The following is a 24,396-nucleotide window of genomic DNA, read 5'->3' on the forward strand; positions in this document are numbered from 1 at the left end:
GTTTAATAGGGTAATAGTCCATGAGCCAAGAGCCAATTTTGACGATATCGGTACCACCCGGAGTGACTAATTCTCTTTGGTGTTTTTAGGTAGATGCATGTCTGTAGTTTATGTTTTGATATGATAGACCTTGCACATCAGTAGCTTAACCCCTTCAGGCCTATTTGTACCCAAATGCCTAGGCCATTTTTTGTAAATCTGACCTGTCACTTCATGCGGTAATAACTTTGGGACGCTATCACCTACCCACGCCATTCTGAGATTGTTTTCTCGTGACATATTGTACTTCATGGTAGTGCTAATTGTGAGTCAATAGATTTTACCTTTCTGCATAAAAAATTACAAAATACACGAAAATTTGGGAAAAATTCGCTATTTTTGAAATTTGAAATTCTCTACTTTTTACAAAAATGCTGATACCCCCCCATAACAGTTATTAGTTTACATTCTCCACATGTCTACTTCACATTGGCATCATTTTGGAAATGAAATTTTATATTTTTCGGATGTGATAAGGCTCATAGTTTTATACGCAATTTTTAAAGTTTACGACTAAATTTCCAAAACCCATTTTTCCAAGGACCAAGTCAGTTCGGACGTCACTTTATGGGTCTTGTATAACAGAACCCACCCATACATTACCCCATTTTGCAAACTACACCCCTCAAGGTATCCAAAACGGATTTTCAAAACTTTGTTAACCCCTTAGGTGTTGCACAGGAATTCAAGCAAAATGACAGTGAAATATCAAAATTTCAATATTTTGGCAGATATTCCATTGTAATCCAATTTTACCTGCAACCCAGCAAGGGTTAACAGCAAACCCAAACCCAAAATTGGTTACCCCAATTCCGCAGTTTATAGAAACACCCCACATGTACACGTAAACTAAATTATGGGCGCGCAAGAGGGCTCAGCACAGAAGGAGAGCTAGGCGGTTTTTGGGATAATAGATTACACTGGAAGAAATCCAGTGGGCCATGTCGTATTGGAGAGACCCTGAGGTACCCCCAGAGTGGAAACCCCCAAAAGGTTACCGCATTTTGGAAACTACACCCCCTAAGGAATGTTTTAGGGGGTATAGTAACCACTTTGACCCAACAAGCGCTCCATTGGAGTTTCATGCACTTGGTTGAGGAAATTGAAAAGTACGTTTTTTACCGAAAAATGTCGCTTTAGGCCCACATTTTTCATTTTGAAAAGGGGACCAGGAAAAAGTACACCCCACTTTTTATTCCCCATTGTCTCCCGGACACGGCAATACCACAAGTGTTGTCTAAAACCACAGTATTGGCGCACGGCAGGCTTCGTAAGCGAAGCTGCGGCAAAATTCACTGTAAGAAATCTATGGGGCCATGTCACATTTGGAGACACCCTGAGGTCCCGCACAGTGGAAACCCCAAAAAAGTGACCCCATTTTTGAAACTACACCCCCTAAGGAATGTTTTAGGAGGTACAGTAACCACTTTGCACCGGGAACCGACTCCCGGCCCGCGGCGATCGCCCGGCATATGATCCGGGTACGATTCGCTGTACCGCTACGGCGGCCGGCGCGAAGGGGTTAATGGTATTTTTCACCTTTTGAATAGATCCTACCTATATTTCCAAAAAATAATGATTAAAGGTCGATTTAGGGGAAATGCCAAAATGTCAATACAATGCATGTAGTATTTGTAACAAAATTTAATCCAAGTTATGTAAATACACACTGAACATGTCATGGACTTGTCCATACTAATGTGTGTGTGGGTGTAGGTGTGTGTGTGTGTAGGTGTGTGTGTGTGTGTGTGTGTAGGTGTGTGTAGGTGTGTGTGTGTGTGGGTGTGTAGGTGTGTGTGTGTGTGTGTGTGTGTGTGTAGGTGTGTGTAGGTGTGTGTGTGTGTGTGTGTAGGTGTGTGTAGGTGTGTGTGTGTGTGTGTGTGTGTGTGTGTGTGTGTGTGTGTGTGTGTGTGTATGTATGTATATATATATATATATATATATATATATATATATATATATATATTTATTGTGTGTGTATGTATAATTATATAACGTTACTCCATAATATCTTCAACATCAGACTCTGAATCTGACTGTTGTTCTACTGGCTCGTCTTCAATACCCTTGTTCTGGCATGTCTGTAACCTGCACATGTCCGTGCACTTCAGGCCATTGCTGAGGCAAGTACACTGAGGAAGTTCGCATGACCGCACACACTTGCAGAACAGTAGCTGGATAATAGCTTCTGGTGCTGGTGCCCCTCGCATCCACTTGACAACAAGCTTTCCGTCATTATCTATCATCCAACCGCAGTCTGTTGGGTTTGCAACAAATGGCTGGCTCTGCAGACTTCTCCTCCAGATCGCAGCCTGGTAGTTTGCACGCAGTGCATGCATGAAAAGGCAGTCTTGGCAAGGAGGGAGTTGACTTGACTCTACCACTCCACATCTGGCACAGAACAGCTGATACCGGAGCCTGTTTACCTCAGTTGTTTGGGTAGTTGGCAGGTACATGTGGCAGGTGATTTCCTGTAACTTCTCAAAGAGTTCGGGAGACACTTCCCATGAACGACCAACTTCCTGAAAGGCATCCTGGTATGTCTTGTTCATCTTCAACTGCTTGAGTGTCGTCATCTTCCCACGGCCAGCGAATGCACTGACTGTGTCACAGCCTGTAAATGCATGCATACCAATCAATGAATCACACACGCTGCCTCCCAATGTTCTGCTCAGAGTGGTGATATCCAGGAATCTTGTCCGGTTCTGTGTACCGCATTTCTGGAACAGGTGGGATGGGATTTTGTGGCACATGCCCAGACACAGGACCATGACATCAGTATCCTCTGAAGTGATGATGACAGACTTGTAACCAGATTCTGCTGCATGAAGAGCATGGAGAAGGAGGCGTGTGTCTGCTTCTTCTTGACTTGACTTAAGGTCAGCTGCCTCTTCCCACTGTTCTTTGGTGATCTTAAAGCAGAGCTGCTCACATGTGACATACATCTCCTTCTCCTCAAGCTTCTCCCTGTGGTGTTTCGCCTTCCATTCTTCTACCAGAAACTTTATGAGACTTGCCTTGTTGGAGGAATTACTTAGTAGCTTTCTCCACTGCTGGATGTTGTGCCCATGTTGAATGTTCTTGAAATGGATCCCTGTGCCTTCATATCTGTTGACTCTTTCTGTATCTTTGATGGATGTCTCCTTGTGGACGTCAAAGACAATATCAATGCGCTTGCTCTTAGCACCCTCATGGATAGCGCGACTCATTGCTGTGCCTGCTAGCTGGGCAAATGTTGCATCGTTTCCCTTCAGTTTCTGAACCAGGCTCATCCTATCAATGATGGTTGCAGAGGGCTCAGGGATCACCTCTGCAGGAGGAGCATTCCTCTCCAACTCCCTTGCTAGGGCAGCCTTGTTGGTCTTGCGGATAGACCCATCACCGTTGGCAAGTGCCCATGGCAATGGCCCCAGGGGATGAGTCAAGACATCACTCATTTGTAGCTTTCTGTTCTCAGCTACAAGTATCATCTGGCCAAATAGGTTCCTGTCAGCCTTCAAAATTACCTCCTTGCCAATGCCTTGTCTGTGTGTCTTCATTCTGATGTTAGAGAACGTTTTAAGATTGTTCTTCGTCATCTTGTCATGAAACAGTGTAGTTGGCGTTTCGGTACCCAAACGCTCATCCTTGAATGTGTGATATGCATCCTCTCCTATACTGTATGCCCCTAGAAGGTCTTTGGCTACATCTGGTGGTGCTGCAGTCGCTGTTGATAAACTGATAAGTTCACCATTATGCTCTTTGTTGAAGGGGTTCAACCAACCAGTCTCCAGCAGTTCTACAAAAGATCGGACATCGGCTTCATCTCTTCTAATCCTGGACACCTGTAGGTCTGAATGACTGAAGTCAGTATATTGTTGGCCTACTAGGGCCCTCAGCTGCCTCAAGTACATGCTGCGGTACTCCGATGTCAGGTAGAATCTGGCGACAGCTCCAACTTTGAGGCTGAAGCCTTTTGTGCCCCCTGGTGTCTGGGTGTCTTTGTTGATTGTTTCTTCGATGGTCTGGTCCACAGGAATCCGTCCAAAAGGATTCTTGCTACTGATCTGGACCGAAAAGCCACCTTTCATGAAGTATTCATGGACCTCTGGGTGGTCTATGGGCAGCCGAGACATCGTAGCATAGTAATAGGTTAGGTATCGGGCATAGTTGACCTTGTCATAGGCAAAACACCACGGTATCATCTGTCGGATTGCTCCTAGGTGAAGCATCCAGTTGCCTTCTCTTGAAGCTCGAACCAGGGCCAGCATGGTCTCGACCATGTCCAAGTATGACATCCAGAATGCTGAGAGTTGTTCATTTCTGAAGGTCTCAAGATAAACTTGAAAGAGCTTCAGGGTAAGTGTGCAAGATTCATTATCCAAGAACTTTTCGAAGGATCCCTGCGACACACTGATGCGAAAGTTTGTGATGTTCTTCAGTGTTTCATCCAGATGGTGAAGGTTCCTTGCATGGTTTTCTTCTAGCCATGGAAGGAAGTTTTTCCATGCAAGCCTCATAAGTGCTTCATAGACCAGCTTGTGTAGTCTCACTGCTCTGTTGTACCTCCGGCCGTCCATCACTCCAGACACTGATCCTTCAGCGATGACACCGGATTCAACACACAGATCTCTAAGGCCTGCATCCTGAAATCTCTTACCTATGATGGAGAGGAGATTACAGATTGTGTGGAAGACACCCATTCTAATTATAATGTTCTTGAACTTCTCCTGTTTCCAGATAACCTCGGCAGCTTTGGCATAGAGTGCTTGATCAAACACGCACACAATTCTGTTAAGCTTCAGGGTCTGCATGATGGCATGTGTTTGCTCCAAGACTTCAGTCACAGTGGACATGGCTGTTGCAGGAGCATTGATAGTGGGCAGGTAACTTACAGTGTCCTGGGCCACTACAATGTCGCTGCGGATTTGGATGTTGAACCCAGTCCAACTGCTAATGGTCTGATCCTCATGGTCTGACATTCTAGCCAGAAGCCAGATACGGTTCTTGGTTTTTGAATCCTGGACCTCCTCGGTAGTGTTAACATTCGCAGTCTCAATCCTGGGTGGCCCTCCCCGCCGCCCAACATTGTATATTGGTAGCATTAATTCTGTCGGAATTATGCTTCTTTTCTTCGACTTGGTTACATCTGGCAGGACTTTTGTCACAGAGCATGCAACATGGACTGAACAGCGATGCCATTGACTCTATGAGATGTACCTGCTCCACTTAGTGTCTCCTCAAGTCTGTCAATGTTATCCCAGGCCAAGGTTGTGAACACACCAGGGTAGATATTTGCTGGCATTGGGATGTCATCCATTGAACATTCCAACTTCTGGATACAAAGGGCTGTATCGATCTCCTCAGCCGTTGAATATGACACACAGTGGCCAAGACGATTCAGAGTTCGAACCAGTTCTGTATTGCCGGTCAAAGACTTAATTGCAAAGGACAGCAGTACGTGCTTGGGTGGCTTTGTCTTTCCATTGGTAACAGCAAAAACCAAGTCACTGCCGAAGGATGTGGCAAGACGTTGAGCTCTTTCAGAGGGAGTTTGGCACTCACAATCTCCTGTAAGTAGGGTTTGCAGGAATTGAGTGACTAATGCAGGAACGACAATCTGATCTGTATCGGGAGGCCATGGCTGACTCACATCTTGCTTCTTGATCTCATTCCTCAGCTGCATTGCTGCTTTGGTTACGACATCTCCAGAGTTAGCGGCTCTTGCTTCTTGCAGATCTTTTGTCATGCTGTGTGCTTGCCGGGCAAGGTCGTCCATTGATAGGCTATATGGATAGACTAGAAGCTTACCTTTCTCATCGGAGAGAAAGCGGAGTGATTCACCAAACTCTGTTTCAAGTTTTCGGCGAACATGTTTCTTTGTCGATGGTTTCAGTTTGATGATACCACGGGACATCATGCATCTCTGAAGCCTAGATGTGAGGTTTATCATAGGCAGTACTTCTGGGTTTGGGAACAATTCAGTCCTTATATACAAGAAGAGTTCCTCAAGGGCTTCTCTCTCTGCCTCTCCGTAGCGTACTTCCTTGCTTTCTTCCTGATTTTCTGCTGCACTAGACCTACAGGCCACTTGGGAATCATCTTTTGTGAATAGTTTGTAGCACGACTTGTGGTAGTGCCCCTCTGAAGCAACAAGGTCTCTGCTAAGTAAACCAAGGATTCTCTGTGTGCCTTTAATTATCGCTGCTCTGCGGATCGTCTCATCTGCTCGTAGCTCAACACACTGGACGATTGGCTCCCTTGTTTTTTCTCCTTTGAGATACTTGCTTGACTTCTCGCAGAACATACATACTTTGGCATACACCCTGCTATCACTGGGGGTACCCCTCGGTAGCCTCCTCCTGGGGATTTCGCTTGCTATTTCGACATTGACACCCTTGGCAAGGATAGAATCCAGTGACTTCTTCATTGTAAAGAGACTACGACATTTACGGTGATATTGTATGTGTGGTATTTCTCGTTCTTCAAGGCCCTTAGCTGCTTCCAGGACGGATTCATGCTGTCTGATCTCTGCAGCCCTAAGCAATGTTTTCCAGGAGTCCAAATACTGTAGGGACGCCAGATCATCACTGTCATCATTAGAGCAGTGTATGATACAGTCAATCCGTGATTTCTTCCTCGCTGGTACTTCCATCATGCCATTAGATATGTCAGTAAACACCTGCAAACACAAAGAAAAACATTAAAACCCTTGGCGCACACACACACACACACACACACACACACACACTAGTATGGACAAGCCCATGACATGTTCAGTGTGTATTTACATAACTTGGATTAAATTTTGTTAGAAATACTACATGCATTGTATTGACATTTTGGCATTTCCCCTAAATCGACCTTTAATCATTTTTTGGAAATATAGGTAGGATCTATTCAAAAGGTGAAAAATACCATTAACCCCTTCGCGCCGGCCGCCGTAGCGGTACGGCGAATCGTACCCGGATCATATGCCGGGCGATCGCCGCGGGTCGGGAGTCGGTTCCCGGTGCAAAGTGGTTACTGTACCTCCTAAAACATTCCTTAGGGGGTGTAGTTTCAAAAATGGGGTCACTTTTTTGGGGTTTCCACTGTGCGGGACCTCAGGGTGTCTCCAAATGTGACATGGCCCCATAGATTTCTTACAGTGAATTTTGCCGCAGCTTCGCTTACGAAGCCTGCCGTGCGCCAATACTGTGGTTTTAGACAACACTTGTGGTATTGCCGTGTCCGGGAGACAATGGGGAATAAAAAGTGGGGTGTACTTTTTCCTGGTCCCCCTTTTCAAAATGAAAAATGTGGGCCTAAAGCGACATTTTTCGGTAAAAAACGTACTTTTCAATTTCCTCAACCAAGTGCATGAAACTCCAATGGAGCGCTTGTTGGGTCAAAGTGGTTACTATACCCCCTAAAACATTCCTTAGGGGGTGTAGTTTCCAAAATGCGGTAACCTTTTGGGGGTTTCCACTCTGGGGGTACCTCAGGGTCTCTCCAATACGACATGGCCCACTGGATTTCTTCCAGTGTAATCTATTATCCCAAAAACCGCCTAGCTCTCCTTCTGTGCTGAGCCCTCTTGCGCGCCCATAATTTAGTTTACGTGTACATGTGGGGTGTTTCTATAAACTGCGGAATTGGGGTAACCAATTTTGGGTTTGGGTTTGCTGTTAACCCTTGCTGGGTTGCAGGTAAAATTGGATTACAATGGAATATCTGCCAAAATATTGAAATTTTGATATTTCACTGTCATTTTGCTTGAATTCCTGTGCAACACCTAAGGGGTTAACAAAGTTTTGAAAATCCGTTTTGGACACCTTGAGGGGTGTAGTTTGCAAAATGGGGTAATGTATGGGTGGGTTCTGTTACACAAGACCCATAAATTGACGTCCGAACTGACTTGGTCCTTGGAAAAATGGGTTTTGGAAATTTAGTCGTAAACTTTAAAAATTGCGTATAAAACTATGAGCCTTATCACATCCGAAAAATATAAAATTTCATTTCCAAAATGATGCCAATGTGAAGTAGACATGTGGAGAATGTAAACTAATAACTGTTATGGGGGGGTATCAGCATTTTTGTAAAAAGTAGAGAATTTCAAAGTTCAAAAATAGCGAATTTTTCCCAAATTTTTGTGTATTTTGTAATTTTTTATGCAGAAAGGTAAAATCTATTGACTCACAATTAGCACTACCATGAAGTACAATATGTCACGAGAAAACAATCTCAGAATGGCGTGGGTAGGTGATAGCGTCCCAAAGTTATTACCGCATGAAGTGACAGGTCAGATTTACAAAAAATGGCCTAGGCATTTGGGTACAAATAGGCCTGAAGGGGTTAAGCTACTGATGTGCAAGGGCTATCATATCAAAACAAACTACAGACATGCATCTACCTAAAATCACCAAAGAGAATTAGTCACTCCGGGTGGTACCGATATCAGGCCCGGCTCATGGACTATAAGGAGTAGGACACTAATGTGTTTTAAGAACCTATTTAAGAGTGGACAAAGTTGCTTAGACTATACCTATAATATATAAGTAGTATTCTAACATCTCCCATCTTACTCACCACTCCGGTCCATGCTGCAAGTTCTGTCCTCTGCCGGCTCCTTGCTGTGGGCCTTATGTTCTTGCTTGCTGCCTACTTCCTGGATGTGTACTTGGGGGGGGGGGGGGGCGCCGGCTCTCCCCGACTAGAGACCGTGTGCACCTTCCTAAGGTGTCCCCAGCCAATTCTCAAGAGGTCTCAGGTACTAAAGGCATCCCCGCCCATAGGAGGATGCCTGAGCAACTATTTCCCTCAGTGTCTTGCTACTGAGGTGCCAGGTCCTGTCCGGTTTCCTGCCTTCCTGAGGGCTGCATACTCAGTCTTGTATCCTAGATCTTGTCCCTGTTCCTGTACCTGTACCTGACTTTGTCTGAACTCAGTTCTAACCTGTACCTGTTTGTAACCTTTTGTTTACTCAGTCTGCCTTGCTTTCGCTCCGCACCTTGCGGTGCTTTCTGTGTAACTATCCTTCCCGAATTAGTTCCAGCTCCTCCGGTCTGAACAGGTTCCTATCTGTCCCCATATACCCTCCAGTCTGAACAGGTTCCTACATGTCCCCTTATACCCTCCAGTCTGAAAAGGTCCCTACAGGCTTCCATATACCTGCCCATGTTCCTGTCCCTACTGAGTCAGTACCTGTCCCGCCAGCCGTGACCGCCTGTCCTGCCAGAGTGCCAGCCATGCCCGCCAGAGTACCAGTTGTGCCAGTCTGTACTTGTCCGCACCTGCTACCAGACACCGCCCTGGAGTGGTACCTGGTAGCTACCTGCCGCACAAACCTGACCCCACCATCAGAGGTTCCAATGAACACCAAGGTAGCTGCTTAGTCACGCCTCTTCCAGGGTAGTCTGGTTTGTGTCACAGTGGGGCCACAATCACACGCTCGCGCCAACCAGTCAGGGCGCGAGCGTTACAGTTTGCTCAGGCCATGGTCGCCGCTGAGTCCTTAGTCTTTTCACTCTCAGAGCAAAATGAACTGTTTTTCTGGTCAGCATCAGCAACTGGATAATTTCTTTGCCAGGTCTGAAATCCGGTCCTTCACTGCAACACCCACAATCATAGTCTCTCATGAGCTATTTAGTAGTCTTGAGGCTTTCACTCCTAAAGCTGAACCCGCAACAGCGGATCCGCCATATTACGAAGGGGATCCGAAGCAGTGTCGTGTCTTCTTGGAGCAGTGCATTATTTCAAATGGCATGCTCCCTATTTCACCACAGATCGGATAAAAGTAGGATTCTTAATGACCTACCTAGCAGGAGATGCTTTGGAGTGGCTCAACCCCCTCTGGAAAGCAGGGGACCCCATCACCTCGAATCTTCCGGCCTTCCTGGTGGCCTTCTGTAAGGTCTTCAATAAGCCTAGTACAGCTTCTTCTGAAAAGTCCCCCCCCCCCCCAAAAGCTCACAGAGACAGACCAGACAAACCCGTGGATAAACCATCACATCCGTCCATGACTGTCCAAGACTGCCCTATTCCACAACCTGCCAAAGGAGCCAGTTGAGGCAGTTGGGTGAAGATACCAAAACAGAAGTTTACTCATCTCAGCTTTCCTCTGACCTGGAGGAGGAGGTCCAGTTTTCTCAGGGTAACGGGCAGAAGATGGATCCTGTGTGGGTACCTTCGGCTTCCAGTTGGCTGGTTGATATAAGTGTCAAAACAGAAGCTTCCAAGCCCCTGCTTTACATCTACCTGGAGGAAAAGGGCCCAGGTCATTGCAGAAGCTAACTTCGTCGGGAAGAAAGAGACTTGGCAAACAGATTCCGGAGGACATACCTGCCTCATTCTACCCAAAGGATGTAATGATGGCTTGGACTATGTGTGATCCTATATGACTTCTGCAGGTCATTCTGGCAGGCTTGAAGAAGAGGGGGTGTAAAGGGGGGGTACTGTAACAACCCTGCCGGGGCATCACTGCATGGCGTCCCATCTCCCATCATACTCACCACTCCGGGCCATGCTGAGATTTCTGTCCTCTACCGGCTCCTTGCTGTGGGCCTCATGTTCTTGCTTGCTGCATACTTCCTGGCTGTGTACTTTGGGGAGCGGCACCAGCTCTCCCTGACTCTTACAGAGACAACATGCACCTTCCTAAGGTGTCCCCAGCCAATTGTCAAGAGGCCTCAGGTACTTAAGGTATCCCCGCCCATAGGAGGATGCCTGAGTAACTAAATCCTTGAGTCAGTGTCTTGCTACTGAGGTCCTGCAAGGTCCTCTCCTGTTTCCTGCCTTCCTGAGGGCTTCATACTCAGTCTTGTATCCTAGATCCTGTCCCTGTTCCTGACCTTGTCTGAACTCAATCCTAACCTGTACCTGTTTGTATCCCTGTCTGTGGCTTCCTTTCCATGCTCTTGTGCCGCACCATGCGGTTCCGCATTGCTCTCGCGCCGCACTTTACGGTTCCGCTTTGGTCTCACGCCGCACCTTGCAGTTCTGCTTCTGCGCCGCAATCCTGCGGTTCTGCTCTGCTTTCGTTCCGCATCCTGAGGGTCTTTATCCCTCCTGTCGGAACTGTTTCCTAACAGTTCCTGCCCCTCCTGTCTGAACAGGTCCCTACTGGTTTCAATATACTTGCCTGTGTTCCTGTCCCTACTGAGTCAGTACCTGTCCCGCCTGTCCTGCTAGAGCACCAGCCGTACCCACCTGTCCTGCCAGCCGTGCCCGCCTGTCCTGCCAGAGTGCCAGCCATGCCCGCCTGTCCTGCCAGAGTACCAGCTGTGCCTGCCTGTCCTGAAAGTGCCAGCCGTGCCCATCCGTCCTGCCACAGTGCCAGTCGTCCCCGCCAGAGTACCAGTCGTGCCCGTCTGTACTAGCCCACACCTGCTATCAGTGTTCAGTCCCTCAGTGGGATCAACTGCTACAGCCAGACACCGCCCTGGGGTGGTACTTGGTAGCTACCTGCTGCGCACAAGTCTGACCTCACCATCAGAGGCTCCAGTGAACACCAAGGTACCCTTTCAGGGTAGTTTGGTTTGTGGCACAGTGGGGACACAACCCCAAGCTCACGCCAACCAGTCAGGGCTCCTGACACAAACACAGGATCTGCATACAGACCCCCGCAGACCCTGCGATTGCTAATATTGAAGTGTGGGGCAAAGTCCTCGGCAGAGATTAGGGAAGTCGAAGAGGGCAGTAGTGGGCGGAGGAGGGAATTAAAAGTGTTGAACAACTATTTGGGGTTGTGGGATAAGGAAGATACGAGGGATGTAAAGTAGGCCTGTTTAACAGAGGTAAGAGCCCATTTGAATGCGAGTGTTGATTGTTTGAATGTGGTGAAGTCATCTTACAAATAAGTTTTCTTTCAACGCCGCTCTGCAATTTTGGATACTTGCCGAAGCTTCTTAGTGATGTTATTGTGCCAGGGTTGTCTACTGATTCATCGCCATGCATGACAGGGGCTACAGAGTCGATGGCTGCTGCAAGAGTGGCACTGTAGAAACTAGTGGCAGTGTCTGTGTCGTAAAGATATGGAGGACAGTGGTAGAATAGAGTCAGTGTGGGAGTGTCTAGATGTGCAAGGTTTCTGCGGGGGGTGCACAAGTTGGTGGATATGGGTGACAGGTGAGGAGGACAGTGATGAGAAAGTGAGTAAATGGTGGTCAGAGAGGGAGAGGGGAGGTTGTGAAGTTAGATAGGGAGTAGAGACTAGTGAAAACTACGTCTAGTGCAGGGGTCCTCAAAGTACGGTCGTTGGGCCACATGCGGCCCGCCGAGGACTTTTATCCAGCCCCCTGGGTGCAGCCGACATTGAACTTCACTCCAGTTCAATGCCGGCGGGCCCTGTAATTGCGGGCGGAACAACGTGGCGCCGAGGAAAGGCGTTGCGCAGCCCTCCGTATGCAGCGATCACACACAGATGACATGATTGTCATCATGCCGCCTGCGCGGCCTGATGACGTCACACCGCCTGTGCCGGAAGAAGACGGAGACGAGCGGGGGACATAGGTGAGTACTGTTTTTTATTTTTTTTAATGCCGGGTCCTATTGGGGACATATACCTGCCTATTGGGGACTATCGCACAACACCAGTCTGAGCCTGAGGTTAAAGCGGAGTTCCACCAATATGGGAACTGGTGAGGCTGAAATGATATGGACTGACAAGGCTGCATTGATGGGCACTGATCAGACTGCATTGATGTACAGTGCAGTCTGTATGTCTCTGTGTGTGGGCAATTTTATTGCTGGAGTATTGTTTTTGTAGCGCTGTATATATATTGGTATTTTACTAATATCAATTTGGAATTCCTAGGAAACAATATCAAGAAAGAGAAAAATTGCTTCACTTGTTACGACTAGCAGTGACAATATGGAACCGAACATTGACCATCTCATTAGCCAAAAGCAGGCCTATAGTTCCCATTGAAATATCGGTAAGTTTGTGGATTTAACTTTACTTGTTCTTTATTTTAAATATTGTATTTGTTCCTGTTTATTTTTTTACTTCAAAATAAGATATGTGCAGTATGCATTTGAATTTGCTCATCTATATTCCGGCCCTCCAATGGGTCCGAGGGACCGTGAACTTGCCCCCTGTTTAAAAAGTTTTAGGACCCCTGGTATAATGTATGTTCGTCTGTGTGGGTGGCTGAGGAGGACCACTGAGTAAGTCCAAAAGATGAAGTGAGCGACTGGAGTTTTGAGGCTGCCGACTGGTGAGTGTCAATGGGGATGTTGAAGTCACCCATGATGATGGTGTGAACATCAGCAGAGAGAAAGTGAAGAAGTCAGGTGGAGAACTGGTCAATAAAGACAGTGGTCGGGCCTAATAATGCTACAATGTCACATCTATGGCAGTTATATGCATCAGATGTATCTTTCGGGGGTATACCTCAGGATTATGGTATTTCCCAACTTATATACATCAAAATGAATAGCATTGGATTACCATGAATTTTTTAGCTATAGACACTTTACCAATTGATAACAGTACTTCTTGGTATGAACATACTTCACATTATCTATACTAATGAAACATTAATCAGGGGCTAAATCTGAAGCACCAAGTCCATAAATAAGGTCAAAAAAAGCAACCCCGGCATAATGGGAAACAACAACAGAACAGACCAAGGCAGTGTAACTGAACACTCTAGTTACTGTTTTCTGACCTCTGGGATCAAGGCGTATGGAACATGTCTGTTACCAAACTTCCAGGGACCAGTAAGAAGGTAAGAATTACAATTTGTTTTACAAGTCAAGAGGTTAAGCTCCATAAGAATGGATAACATTAAAGGTTACACCAGTCACCTTTAATCTTTCACTGTCTAAAGAACCAAAAACTTGTTAATGCACTTATAACAGCACTATTATGTTTTAAAGGGGTTTGACATTAAAAAAACTGCAGGAATGCTATTAATGCTGTACAGGGAGGCATATTCACCCATTTTTACCACTGTGGATCTAGAAAAGTTTCTCAATTCATACCATTATTTGATCACTTTAGTGCTGAGGCCTTTGATTGGCTGCAAAGGTCAGGTGACTGAAGCTGCACTTTATCAGAAAAAGCTGGAGAAAAAGAAAGGGCTGAGGGCACTAAAGATGATATGCAACGGGATCACAAACTACACACTGATAAATATGCGAAAATAGGGGGAAGGAAAGATGTATGAAATAGTAAGGATCACCAAAATATAATGCAATTAATCTTGTTTAATACATTTAAATGCATTATATTTTGGTGATCCTTACCATTTCAAACACACTTCTTTGCTCCTCCCCATTTTATCAGAAAAAAGCTCCGATGATGCACCAGACGTCAATTCGCTGCAACCAATCACAGGTCAGTGCAGTCAGGTGACCATGGGCAGGCCCTCGACATAACGGGTTCTTCAGGCCAATAGATGGGACGGAGTGGGAAAAGTCTCTAATTTTTTTTTATTGTTCTTTTAAACTGGAATCAATCTGTCAAAAACTGGAAACTTGAAGAACTATGCTCAGCAATTCTCAACGGCTGAGTTATTCTGGTAATATACAATGCAGCTCCAGATAAATATAACTATTTAGCACATGGACTTGTTTGAAATGACAATACCTTTGCAGTTCTGTAAAAAATAAATAAAACAGACCGGTTACATGATCTCCTGTACTAGCGGTGACCGTAATAAGCATGAAAATAGTAGAAGTCTTGCGGGAAGGAGGACAGTACAGAATAACGCACATATCCCAGTGACAATTGAACTACGAGGGCCAAATGTTGCATAATTGGAATTACACTTCATTTACAGCACACTGATGAAGTCAGAAGTCACGCTGATTTGATGATTTTTGGTTTATCTTTTTGGTGAAAGGGTGCCAAAAAAAAAAAAAAAACTACATTCAGAGATCTCTTCATAATAACCTTTAACTTTATGCAGACTGCATTAAAATCCACATGGAGCCTGTATGAAGAGTCTAGCCAACATTTTTCAGGCTGCATCAGTCTTAAGGGCCTGTCACACTAAGCGATTTCGCTAGCAATATCGCTATAACTTGTGACGTCATAGCGATATTGCTAGCGATATAGCTGTGTGTGATACTTACCTCCGACTGCTCCCCCGCTGGTTATCGCTGATCGCGCGAGCACGTCCTGGACTGTTTCTCGTCGTCAGCTTCCTGCGGCGCTTCCTGTGGCGAGACGAGCGTGGAGCCGGGCGGGAGGACGTCAGGATCGCCTAGTGTGACAGGTAAGTAGCGACCCCCGTCCCCAGCGATGTCGCTGGTGAGATCTGCCTGTGTGGCAGCTCACTAGCGACCACTTAGCGATGTACCAGCGATCCTGACCGCATCATATCGCTGGTCGGGATCGCTGTTGCATCGCTAAGTGTGACAGTACCTTTACTCACGGCTTAGGCAGTAAGCTATAATGTCTGATGCAGTCAAAAACACGTCAGCTGGACTACGTACGTCCTTCATGTGGATTTTCATTTGGTATGAATAAAGGTGTAGAGCTCCATGAATGCTGAACTATTTTGTTTTTTTAGTTAGCTGTCACCCAGTCCTGGTGTCTCCATGCACGGGATGGACAATCGTCAATGAGTGGGGAGTTGGTATTTGTCTTTGTTCTACTGATAACCCATCTCTCAGCACTATGTTCATTTTTATGAATTTCTCCTTTACTTTACCCATATTTAACGATCATGACATTACAAATAAATGTGAGCGTTTTTAGAGTTCTACTACACAACTTGTGAATGACTATTTACCCAATTCACATGAATCCAACGAATGAGGATACAAGATAAAAAAAAGTGAAAACACAACAGTGACGTCAAATGATGAGTCACAAACATTGCCGATGCACACATACTGGTTATGAATTAGAATAGAATGACATTACCTTCCCTCATTAACCAACTCAATGAAAGCAAGTCCAGCGTTCTTCTGAATAGAGTTCTGCCATTCCTAAAATATAAAAACAGGTAAAACAGATGAAAACTGCTTCAAACCAACAGTGCTGCTTATTCTATTTATCACAGAAAAATAACACTGAAAAGCAAATTGCTTAAGCTTCCTTGTCTCAAGGACAGAACGAAACAAGAGAAAAGAGGATGTGTTATGAGGACACGAGTACAAGGAATACACTATACAACATACTAAATACTGTAAATGCTAAAGTAGTAAGCTTTATTAAAAACGTATGGAACCAAACATTTAGAAACCATTAAAGAGAGCACATGAACTCCAATGATAGAAGGGGATCTGCACCTTGATAAGTTCCCTGCCGTTGGCACACTTCCCTCCCAGAAAAATATATGCAATAAAACAAAACATGTGACCTCCTAAAGATGTATATTTAAGATAGAAAAAAAAAAAAACAGCATACAAGTATGCCAAGGAAAAACAATATCAGAAAGGGAATGCAAAAATATAACCAATACAGTAGAAAAAGACCAAGAGTACTCCAGGTATGAAGAAAAGGGGGGTAAAACCCCTTGTGTTACACCACCAGTAGTGGCTTCTTCAGGGGTTTATTTTTTTTTTAAAATGCAGCTGGCATTTGGCTTGCAACTTTTAAAATTACATTGTAAGAGTATAAAAAGATGGCTGAACTTCATTTTATTAAAAAAACAAAAACAAAACAGCTGTCACAACAAAATGAACAAATGCCAATATCTCTGGAAGCAAAGTTGTAGAAAACCTGTCAGGATGATTTTAGTGATAAAACTAGTGGTATGACTGTATAAATCACAGAATATAAATGTTGCCAGCGTTGTACAAATCCAATTTGTTAGTTCTTAGCCAGTGAACTGAGGCAGAGATACAGCCCCCTTAATATTTATTAAGGGTCACATGCCAATACAGAAGGAGGAATCACTCCCCTGCATCTGGACAAAAGCAAATTTGCAACCTCTGGCACTTTCAGGTTGAAACAAATCAAACCCAACTATATTTTAATAGACAACCCCATTGAGTTTAAGAAAAAAAAAAGAAAAAAAAAAAAAAGGTTTTCTGGTAGCTACAGCTTTTATTTTAGGTCCAATACTACCTGTAGCATCTTATCTCTATAAAAGCATGTGTATAATTTATATATATATATTATATATTTTACACACAGCTGCTCACCATTATTGACACCACTTCATTTTTTTTTTTTTTTTTTCAAAGTCTGTACAATATCTTCAGAAATAAATGGAAATGTACCATAGTTATATCCTCAGGATTTTTTAATTAGTGGTCAACAGTAATACTACAACAAAACATTGTTTTTTCCACTTACATGTTGCAATTTCAATATAGAAAACAGAATAAACAGCATGTGCAGCAATAAAAGCACCCCTAATACTTGGCTACACACCCGTTGGTATTGAGGAGAGTCTCCAAACGTTTTATAGTATTCATCTATAAGCTTCTTGCAATTGTCAGCTAGTATGTTCTCCCATTCTTCCTTTGCCGTTTGTTTAAGCTCTTGAATGTTTTCATGGTTCTTTTTCCCAATGGCATATTTCAGCTCACCTCAAAGATTTTCAATGGGATTGATGTCAGGGCTCATTGCTGGCCATTTAAAAACAGTTCATTTTTTCTTTTTCAACCATTCCTGTGTATTTTTGAATGTGTGCTTTGCATCATTGTCTTGCTGGAGTATCCATAATCTTCGACTCAAACCAAGTTTTGTTATACTGGGTAGGACATTTCGCTCTAAAATCTCTTGATAATTCTCTGATTCCTGTGATACGTACAAGGTCTCCAGTACCAGACACAGCAAAGCAACTCCACAGCATTATGGATCCTCCACCATGATTAACTTTTGGTATTATGTTCTTTTCTTTATTAGCTTCATTGCGCTAAGCTGTATTTTTATTTCATGTGTCCACAGAATATTTTCCCGGAAGGATTGTGGTTTGTTAATGTACTCTTTGGCAAATATCAGTCATTCTTTTTTAAGTCTTTTATTCAGCAATGGTTTCTTCCTTGGCTCTGCTTGGTTTAGTGTGCAACGTAGGGTACTTGTAGAAACCATGACCGCAGACTGTTCCAGGTTGGCCTTCATGTTTTTGGATGTTTCACGAGGTGGTTTTTTTCACCATTTGCACCAACTTTCAAAAAGATATTTCTTGTCAATTTTCCTCTTTCTACCACGTTGAGGAAGGTTCTTGATGGTTCTATTGTTTGCAAACTTCTTAACATTGCACATTGTTGAAACTGGGATATAAATGTTTTAGGAGATTGCCTTATACCCTTTGGAAGTCGGATTTGCTAATAGCAGCAGTTCTGATGTCCTCAGACAGCTCCATTGTTTTCACCATTGTGACAAAAAGAACATGGCCTACCATGTGGCTTTTTAAAACCCGGAAGTCATCATTCATTGGCTTAATTCATTTCACATGGGCACCAACAATTAATCACAGGTTATTCTCATTTGAGATTTACAATAGGCGAGTCAGAATGTGTTTCCAAACTAATGTAATCTAAAAATGTGCCAATACCAGTGTCACAGGAAGATTTAGGTTTTTCTATTTTTCCCTCCCAATGTTTTTGGTTTTATAATTTTGTTTATCATTTGCTCTTTTATATTTAACAAAGTGCTCTATAAAAAAAAAACCTGTTTCACTGAATTCATGTTATTCAGGAGATATTCCACATTATGTACTTCACCTTCATAGGTGCCAATGATGAGCAGGACTGTATGTATGTATGTATGTATGTATGTATGTATGTATGTATGTATGTAGAGTTGTGCACAAAAGTTAACATACCCCGGCAGAATTTTTGCTTTCTTGGCCTTTTTTCAGAGAATATGAATGATAACACCAAAACTTTTTCACCACTCATGGTTAGTGGTTGGGTGAAGTTATTTATTATCAAACTACTGTTTTCTCTTTTCAAATCATAATGATACCCAAAATATTCATATGACTCTGAACAAAAGTTTACATACCCTGGTGATTTTGGCCTGATAACATGCACAGATGTTGACACAAATGGGTTTGAATGGCTACTAAAGGTAACATCCTCACCTGTGACCTGCTTGCTTGTAATCAGTGTGGGTGCATAAAACTCGAGTGAGTTTCTGGGATCCAGACAGACTTTTAAATCCAGCCACTGACGTTTCTGGATTGTGAGTCATTGGAAAAGCAAAAGAACTGTCAACGGATCTACGGGAAAAGGTAGTTTAACTGTATAAAACAGGAAAAGGATACAAAAAGATATCCAAGGAATTGATAATGCCACTCAGCAGCGTTTAAACTGATTAACAAATGGAAAATCAGGGGCTCTGTAAAAACAAAACCACGGTCAGGTAGACCAACAAAAATTTTGTCTACAACTGACAGGAAAATTGTTCAGGATGCAAAGAAAAACCCACAAATAACATTAGCTGAAATACTGGACTCTCTGGAAACTAGCGGTGTGGCTGTTTCAAGATGCACAATAAGGAGGCACTTGTTAGCAGCAAATACTGGAGGCAAATTTGCAATCATCAGCCCGGAAGCTGCACATGGGACGTACTTGGACATTCCAACATGACAACGACCCAAAACACAAGGCTAAGTGAACCTGTCATTGGCTACAGAAGAATAAAGTGAAGGTTCTGGAGTGTCCATCTCATTCTCCTGACCTCAATATCATTGAGCCACGCTGTGGAGATCTAAAGCGCGCAGTTCATGCTAGACAGCCCAGGAATTTACAGGAACTGGAGACTTTATGCCAAGAAGAGAGGGCAGCTTTACAATCGGAGAAAATAAAGAACCTCATCCACAACTACAACAAAAGACTTCAAGTGGTCATTGATGTTAGAGTGGGCAATACACGGTATTAAGAAATGAGATATGAGAAATTTTGATCAGGATCATTTGGATGTTTTCGGTTGTCATTATGATTTAAAAAGAGAAAACACAATAGTTTGACAATAAATGGCTTCACCCAACCACTAACCATGAGTGAAGAAAAAGATTTGGTGTTATCATTCATATAACCTGAAAAAAAAGGCCAAGAAAGCAAAAATTCTGCAGGGCTATGTAAACTTTTGAGCACAACTGTGTATGTATATGTATACACACACATACATATACACACGGATGAAGATGGTATATGCAAAGCCAAAAAGACTAGTGTTCAGTGTCAGTCTTGATTATTTCACTATCCTAACAAGCACCAAATGCCTTCTGGAGCAATCACACATCATTGCAATATACAAAGCATGTAATAGCCTTGGTTATTAATGTCCCAGAGGCACAGGGCGAAAAACTATAAAAGCCTCAGTCATACCATTAATGCAACCATGTAATTGTAAAGCACATTTCAACACTTAAGAAAGGAAGAACTGCAGATCAGATTCAGCTATGTCAATAGTCTACATGGTGCATAATTGACAACCATTTCCTGCAGTACCTTATCTTGGGTTACTACTTTAAGGGTTCTGCAGAAACACTTAATGATAATTTAGGTATACAGAGCAAGGTAGACATATTCATGAAAGTGCAAGAAATAATATACTCCCTTTAATAATAGGAAATGGTGTACTTGACATTACACCAGTATATCCTATACAAGATTGAGCTACATTATTTACATTAGTGAATATATTTCACTCTTTTATAGTTGCATGACTTCCCATATTTTGTGGTACACATGCTTTGGACCACATTTATTAAGCGTGTCTCACTCAAGCGGGTGTTACACAGCAGGAAAAAAAAGTCATAACTTAGTGAGAAAGTTTCAACTGAGGTGCAAGACTAAGTATACTGCCAAGAGCCAGTAGGATGTTGAGAGATGAGGCGGTTTGTAATGACAACATACAACGCGGATACAGTGTTGCTCCTTCATGGGTGACACATCACTGAAGAAAGGCCTGGCAATCTACTTGAGTGTTATGCATAGAAAACTTGATGGAGAGGACAAGTAAAAGAATTCGATATAGTGCTGGAAGATGCACCCTCCTTAGGTCGGAAGGCACTGAACATACTGGGGAGGAGCCAATGGCCAACCTGTATATGATCATTGCTCATGATGCACCAGGATCAAAGTTGCAAGGATGTCTTGGTGCAGATATTTCTTGGTCAAAAAGGAAGATCAAAAGCTGTAGAGATATTAAAGTTCGGAACTTGGAATGTGCAAACCAATGAACCAAGGCAAACACCACATCACCAACAACACCGAAATGGACAGAACAGGACTTGACTTACTAGGAATTAGCTAATTAAGATGGAATCACCCGAGAATTTTCCAGTCAAACGAACATTTGGTCTAATATTCTGGCAACAATAACCGAATAAATGGTGTTGCTTTCATTCTTAACCGAAGATTGGCCAGCACTGTCCAGAAGTGTAAATCAATGTCACAGTTCTACAACTCTACTCATCAATAGCATATGCCAAAAAGGAGGACGTTGAAATATTCTATGATGATCAACATCAAGAAGAAAAACAAAAACAAGCAAAAACAAGACTTACTCAGTAACATGGGAGACTTGAAAGCCAAAGAGGGCCATGGCAAACAAAACCGTTGTTAGAAAATTTGGACTTTGTGAACAAATTTGACAGATCAAATGTTTATCATGAACACTTTTTTCCAAAATGACAAACGACAACTCTAAACATGGACATCACTGAATGTGGCCTGTAAGAATCAGATCAACTACATACTTATTCACCAAAGATGGAGATCGTCGATCATTACCATGAAAACATGTACGGGAGCCCAGGGCTGCCATCAGGGCATTACTACCCTTACTGGTGTAATGGGCCCGATGAGCAGAAGCCCATACTGCCTGAGACACGCTGGCAGAGTGTTTAACCCAGTCCAGACCCATCCTCTTTTGCTTCTCCTCACCAGGCCCCATGGGCAGCGTATGTAATCTTAATTTGCGAATACAACCGCGCACACATGCAGAATGTATAAACACAGCCGTGTCTGTGATTTGCTGTGAGCTCCTCCTCACCGTTTCCTGGACCTCCTCTTCGGCTCCAGTGACGAGAGATTTCCCTGTGAGTGCAGAGCGGTGCACAGAGCCCATGGCAACGAGCAAGAAAGGGAAGAGGTGGGCGGAGCAAGGTATGTTAAGGAATGAGAGTGCTGATGAGAGGGGTGATGGGAGAAACTACTGAGGACACTGGAAAAGCTACTAAAGGGAGGTTGATACACAGTACTGGGGAGAAGAAGAGTAGAGTATTATTCCTGAGGAAAGGGGAGAAACCTGACAGCACTTTTCCCTGTATGGCTGCTATTCACACATAGGAGCCCCCCTCCCTCCTGTAATGCTCCCGGCAGCTCAGCAGTCGGGATGGGGGAAATGTGCAGGGCTTACAAGAGGGTTCCCTGCACTGCGGATTCTTAACATTACCCCCTCCATTTCCTGTCCTTTATGATGAAGAGAGTTATATATATATATATATATATATATATATATATATATATATATATATATATATATATATATATATATATATATATACAGTGTGTATGGTGTGTATGCAGGCTGTGTGTTGTAATGCGAGTATATATGTGTATATACAGTGTATATGGTGTGTGTGTGTAGGCTGTGTGTTTTAATGTGAGTATATGCGTATGTGAGCTCCTGTGTATAATATCACTGGTGATCACTGTATTACTTGAACATTATGCAACTTATACCAACCTCCTGTGTATAATTTCACCGGTGATCACTGTATTACTTGAACATTATACAATTTATACCAACCTCCTGTGTATAATTTCACCGGTGAGCACTGTATTACCTGTACACTGACACTATATGCAGAGCTTCTATGTATGTCACTGGTGATGACTATTACCTGTACACTGACAATATATACTATATGCTTTATACAGCTCTCGTGTGTATAATTTCACTGGTGATCACTGTATTACCTGAACATTCTACAACATATACAGAGCTCCTATGTATAATGTCACTGGTGATCATTGTATTACCTGTAAACTGACACTATATACCAAGCTCCTGTGTATAATATCACCGGTGATCACTGTATTACCTGTACATTGACACTATATACAGAGCTCCTATGTATAATGTCACTGGTGATCACTGTATAACCTGTACACTGACAATATACACTATATGCTATATACAGGGCTCGTGTGTATAAAGTCACCGGTGATCACTGTATTACCTGTACACTGACACTGTATACTAAGTGCAGATTTCCTGCGTATAATTTACTTATGGTGATATTAGTATTGCGTTTTTCTCTTAAATGATCAGTATTGTAGTATTCGTATGTGGTATTATTCGGTCACTATGAGGTGATAATATGTGGTCTGGTCATGAAACCACCATGGTTACTTACCGGTAGCCGGTTTTTCCGGAACCCATGACAGCACCACCTGAGAGAGGGATCCGCCCCGCCAGGACAGGAACCTACTGAGACATAAGGGGCGGCACCTCTCCCCCGCTTCAGTTGGGTTACAGAGCATTGAGAGGACTTCCCGGTTAGTTACATGTTTAATCCAACACCACAACACTCAAAACACCCTACTAATTGTGCACACCCATACAGTGAAAAAGGGGGGGAATGTACGGGTGCTGTCATGGGTTCCGGAAAAACCGGCTACCGGTAAGTAACCATGGTGGTTTTCCCTTCACCCATGACAGCACCACCTGAGAGATTTTTGGAGACTTCGAAACACCTTAGGGAGGGACCACCGCTTGCAGCACCCTTCTACCAAAGGTTAAGTCAGCAGAGGAGGATAGATTTAATCTATAGTGCTTAAAGAAGGTTGAAGGTGAGGCCCAGGTAGCGGCCTTACAAATCTGTTCGATTGATACCTCTGCCTTTTCAGCCCAGGAGGTCGCCACGGCTCTGGTGGAATGAGCCTTGATGCAGTCAGGAATCGGGATGCCACTAGCTGAATAGGCTACACTAATGGCTTCCCTAATCCATCTAGCAATAGTCCCTTTTGAAACCCCATAGCCTTTCCTGGCACCCTGAAAAGCTACGAATAGGGACTGTGACCTCCTCCACTGGCTAGTGGCAGATATATATTCTACGAGAGCTCTTTTAACATCCAGACTATGGAATTTTTCCTCCCCCAGATCTTTTGGATTTTCGCAAAAGGATGGAAGGACAATTTCCTGACCCCGATGGAAATCTGATACTACCTTGGGCAGATAACTGGGGTCTGTTCTTAACACTACCCTATCCTGAAAGACTTGCGTATAAGGAGGATTTACTGAGAGAGCCTGTAAGTCGCTTATCCTGCGGGCTGATGTGAGGGCTACTAACAGGATCGTTTTTAGGGTCAAAAACTTTAGGGGTAGCTGATGTAATGGCTCATACGGATCTTTTGTAAGGGCTTCTAACACCAGGTTTAAATCCCAGGGGGCTATTCTGGGTATTGGAATAGGCCTAGCTCTATGGCAGGATTTAATAAATCTGGCTATCCACCTATCTGATGCCA

General features: G+C 43.7%; 1 protein-coding gene across 2 annotated transcripts in view; it reads right to left on the reverse strand.

Moving 5' to 3' along the window:
* The window catches only part of LRBA (LPS responsive beige-like anchor protein), a 920,035-nt gene that overhangs the window by 599,913 nt on the left and 295,726 nt on the right, over nucleotides 1-24,396 (reverse strand). For both annotated transcript variants that reach the window (XM_073576254.1, XM_073576253.1), the window contains exon 34: nucleotides 15,878-15,942. In XM_073576254.1, the coding sequence (XP_073432355.1) occupies nucleotides 15,878-15,942 (65 nt within the window). The remainder of the gene's footprint in view (nucleotides 1-15,877; nucleotides 15,943-24,396) is intronic.

This window comes from Dendrobates tinctorius, unplaced genomic scaffold, assembly GCF_039654945.1.
Source record: "Dendrobates tinctorius isolate UK_male_01 unplaced genomic scaffold, ASM3965494v1 ptg000008l, whole genome shotgun sequence".
In the NCBI taxonomy this organism is placed as follows: domain Eukaryota; kingdom Metazoa; phylum Chordata; class Amphibia; order Anura; family Dendrobatidae; genus Dendrobates; species Dendrobates tinctorius.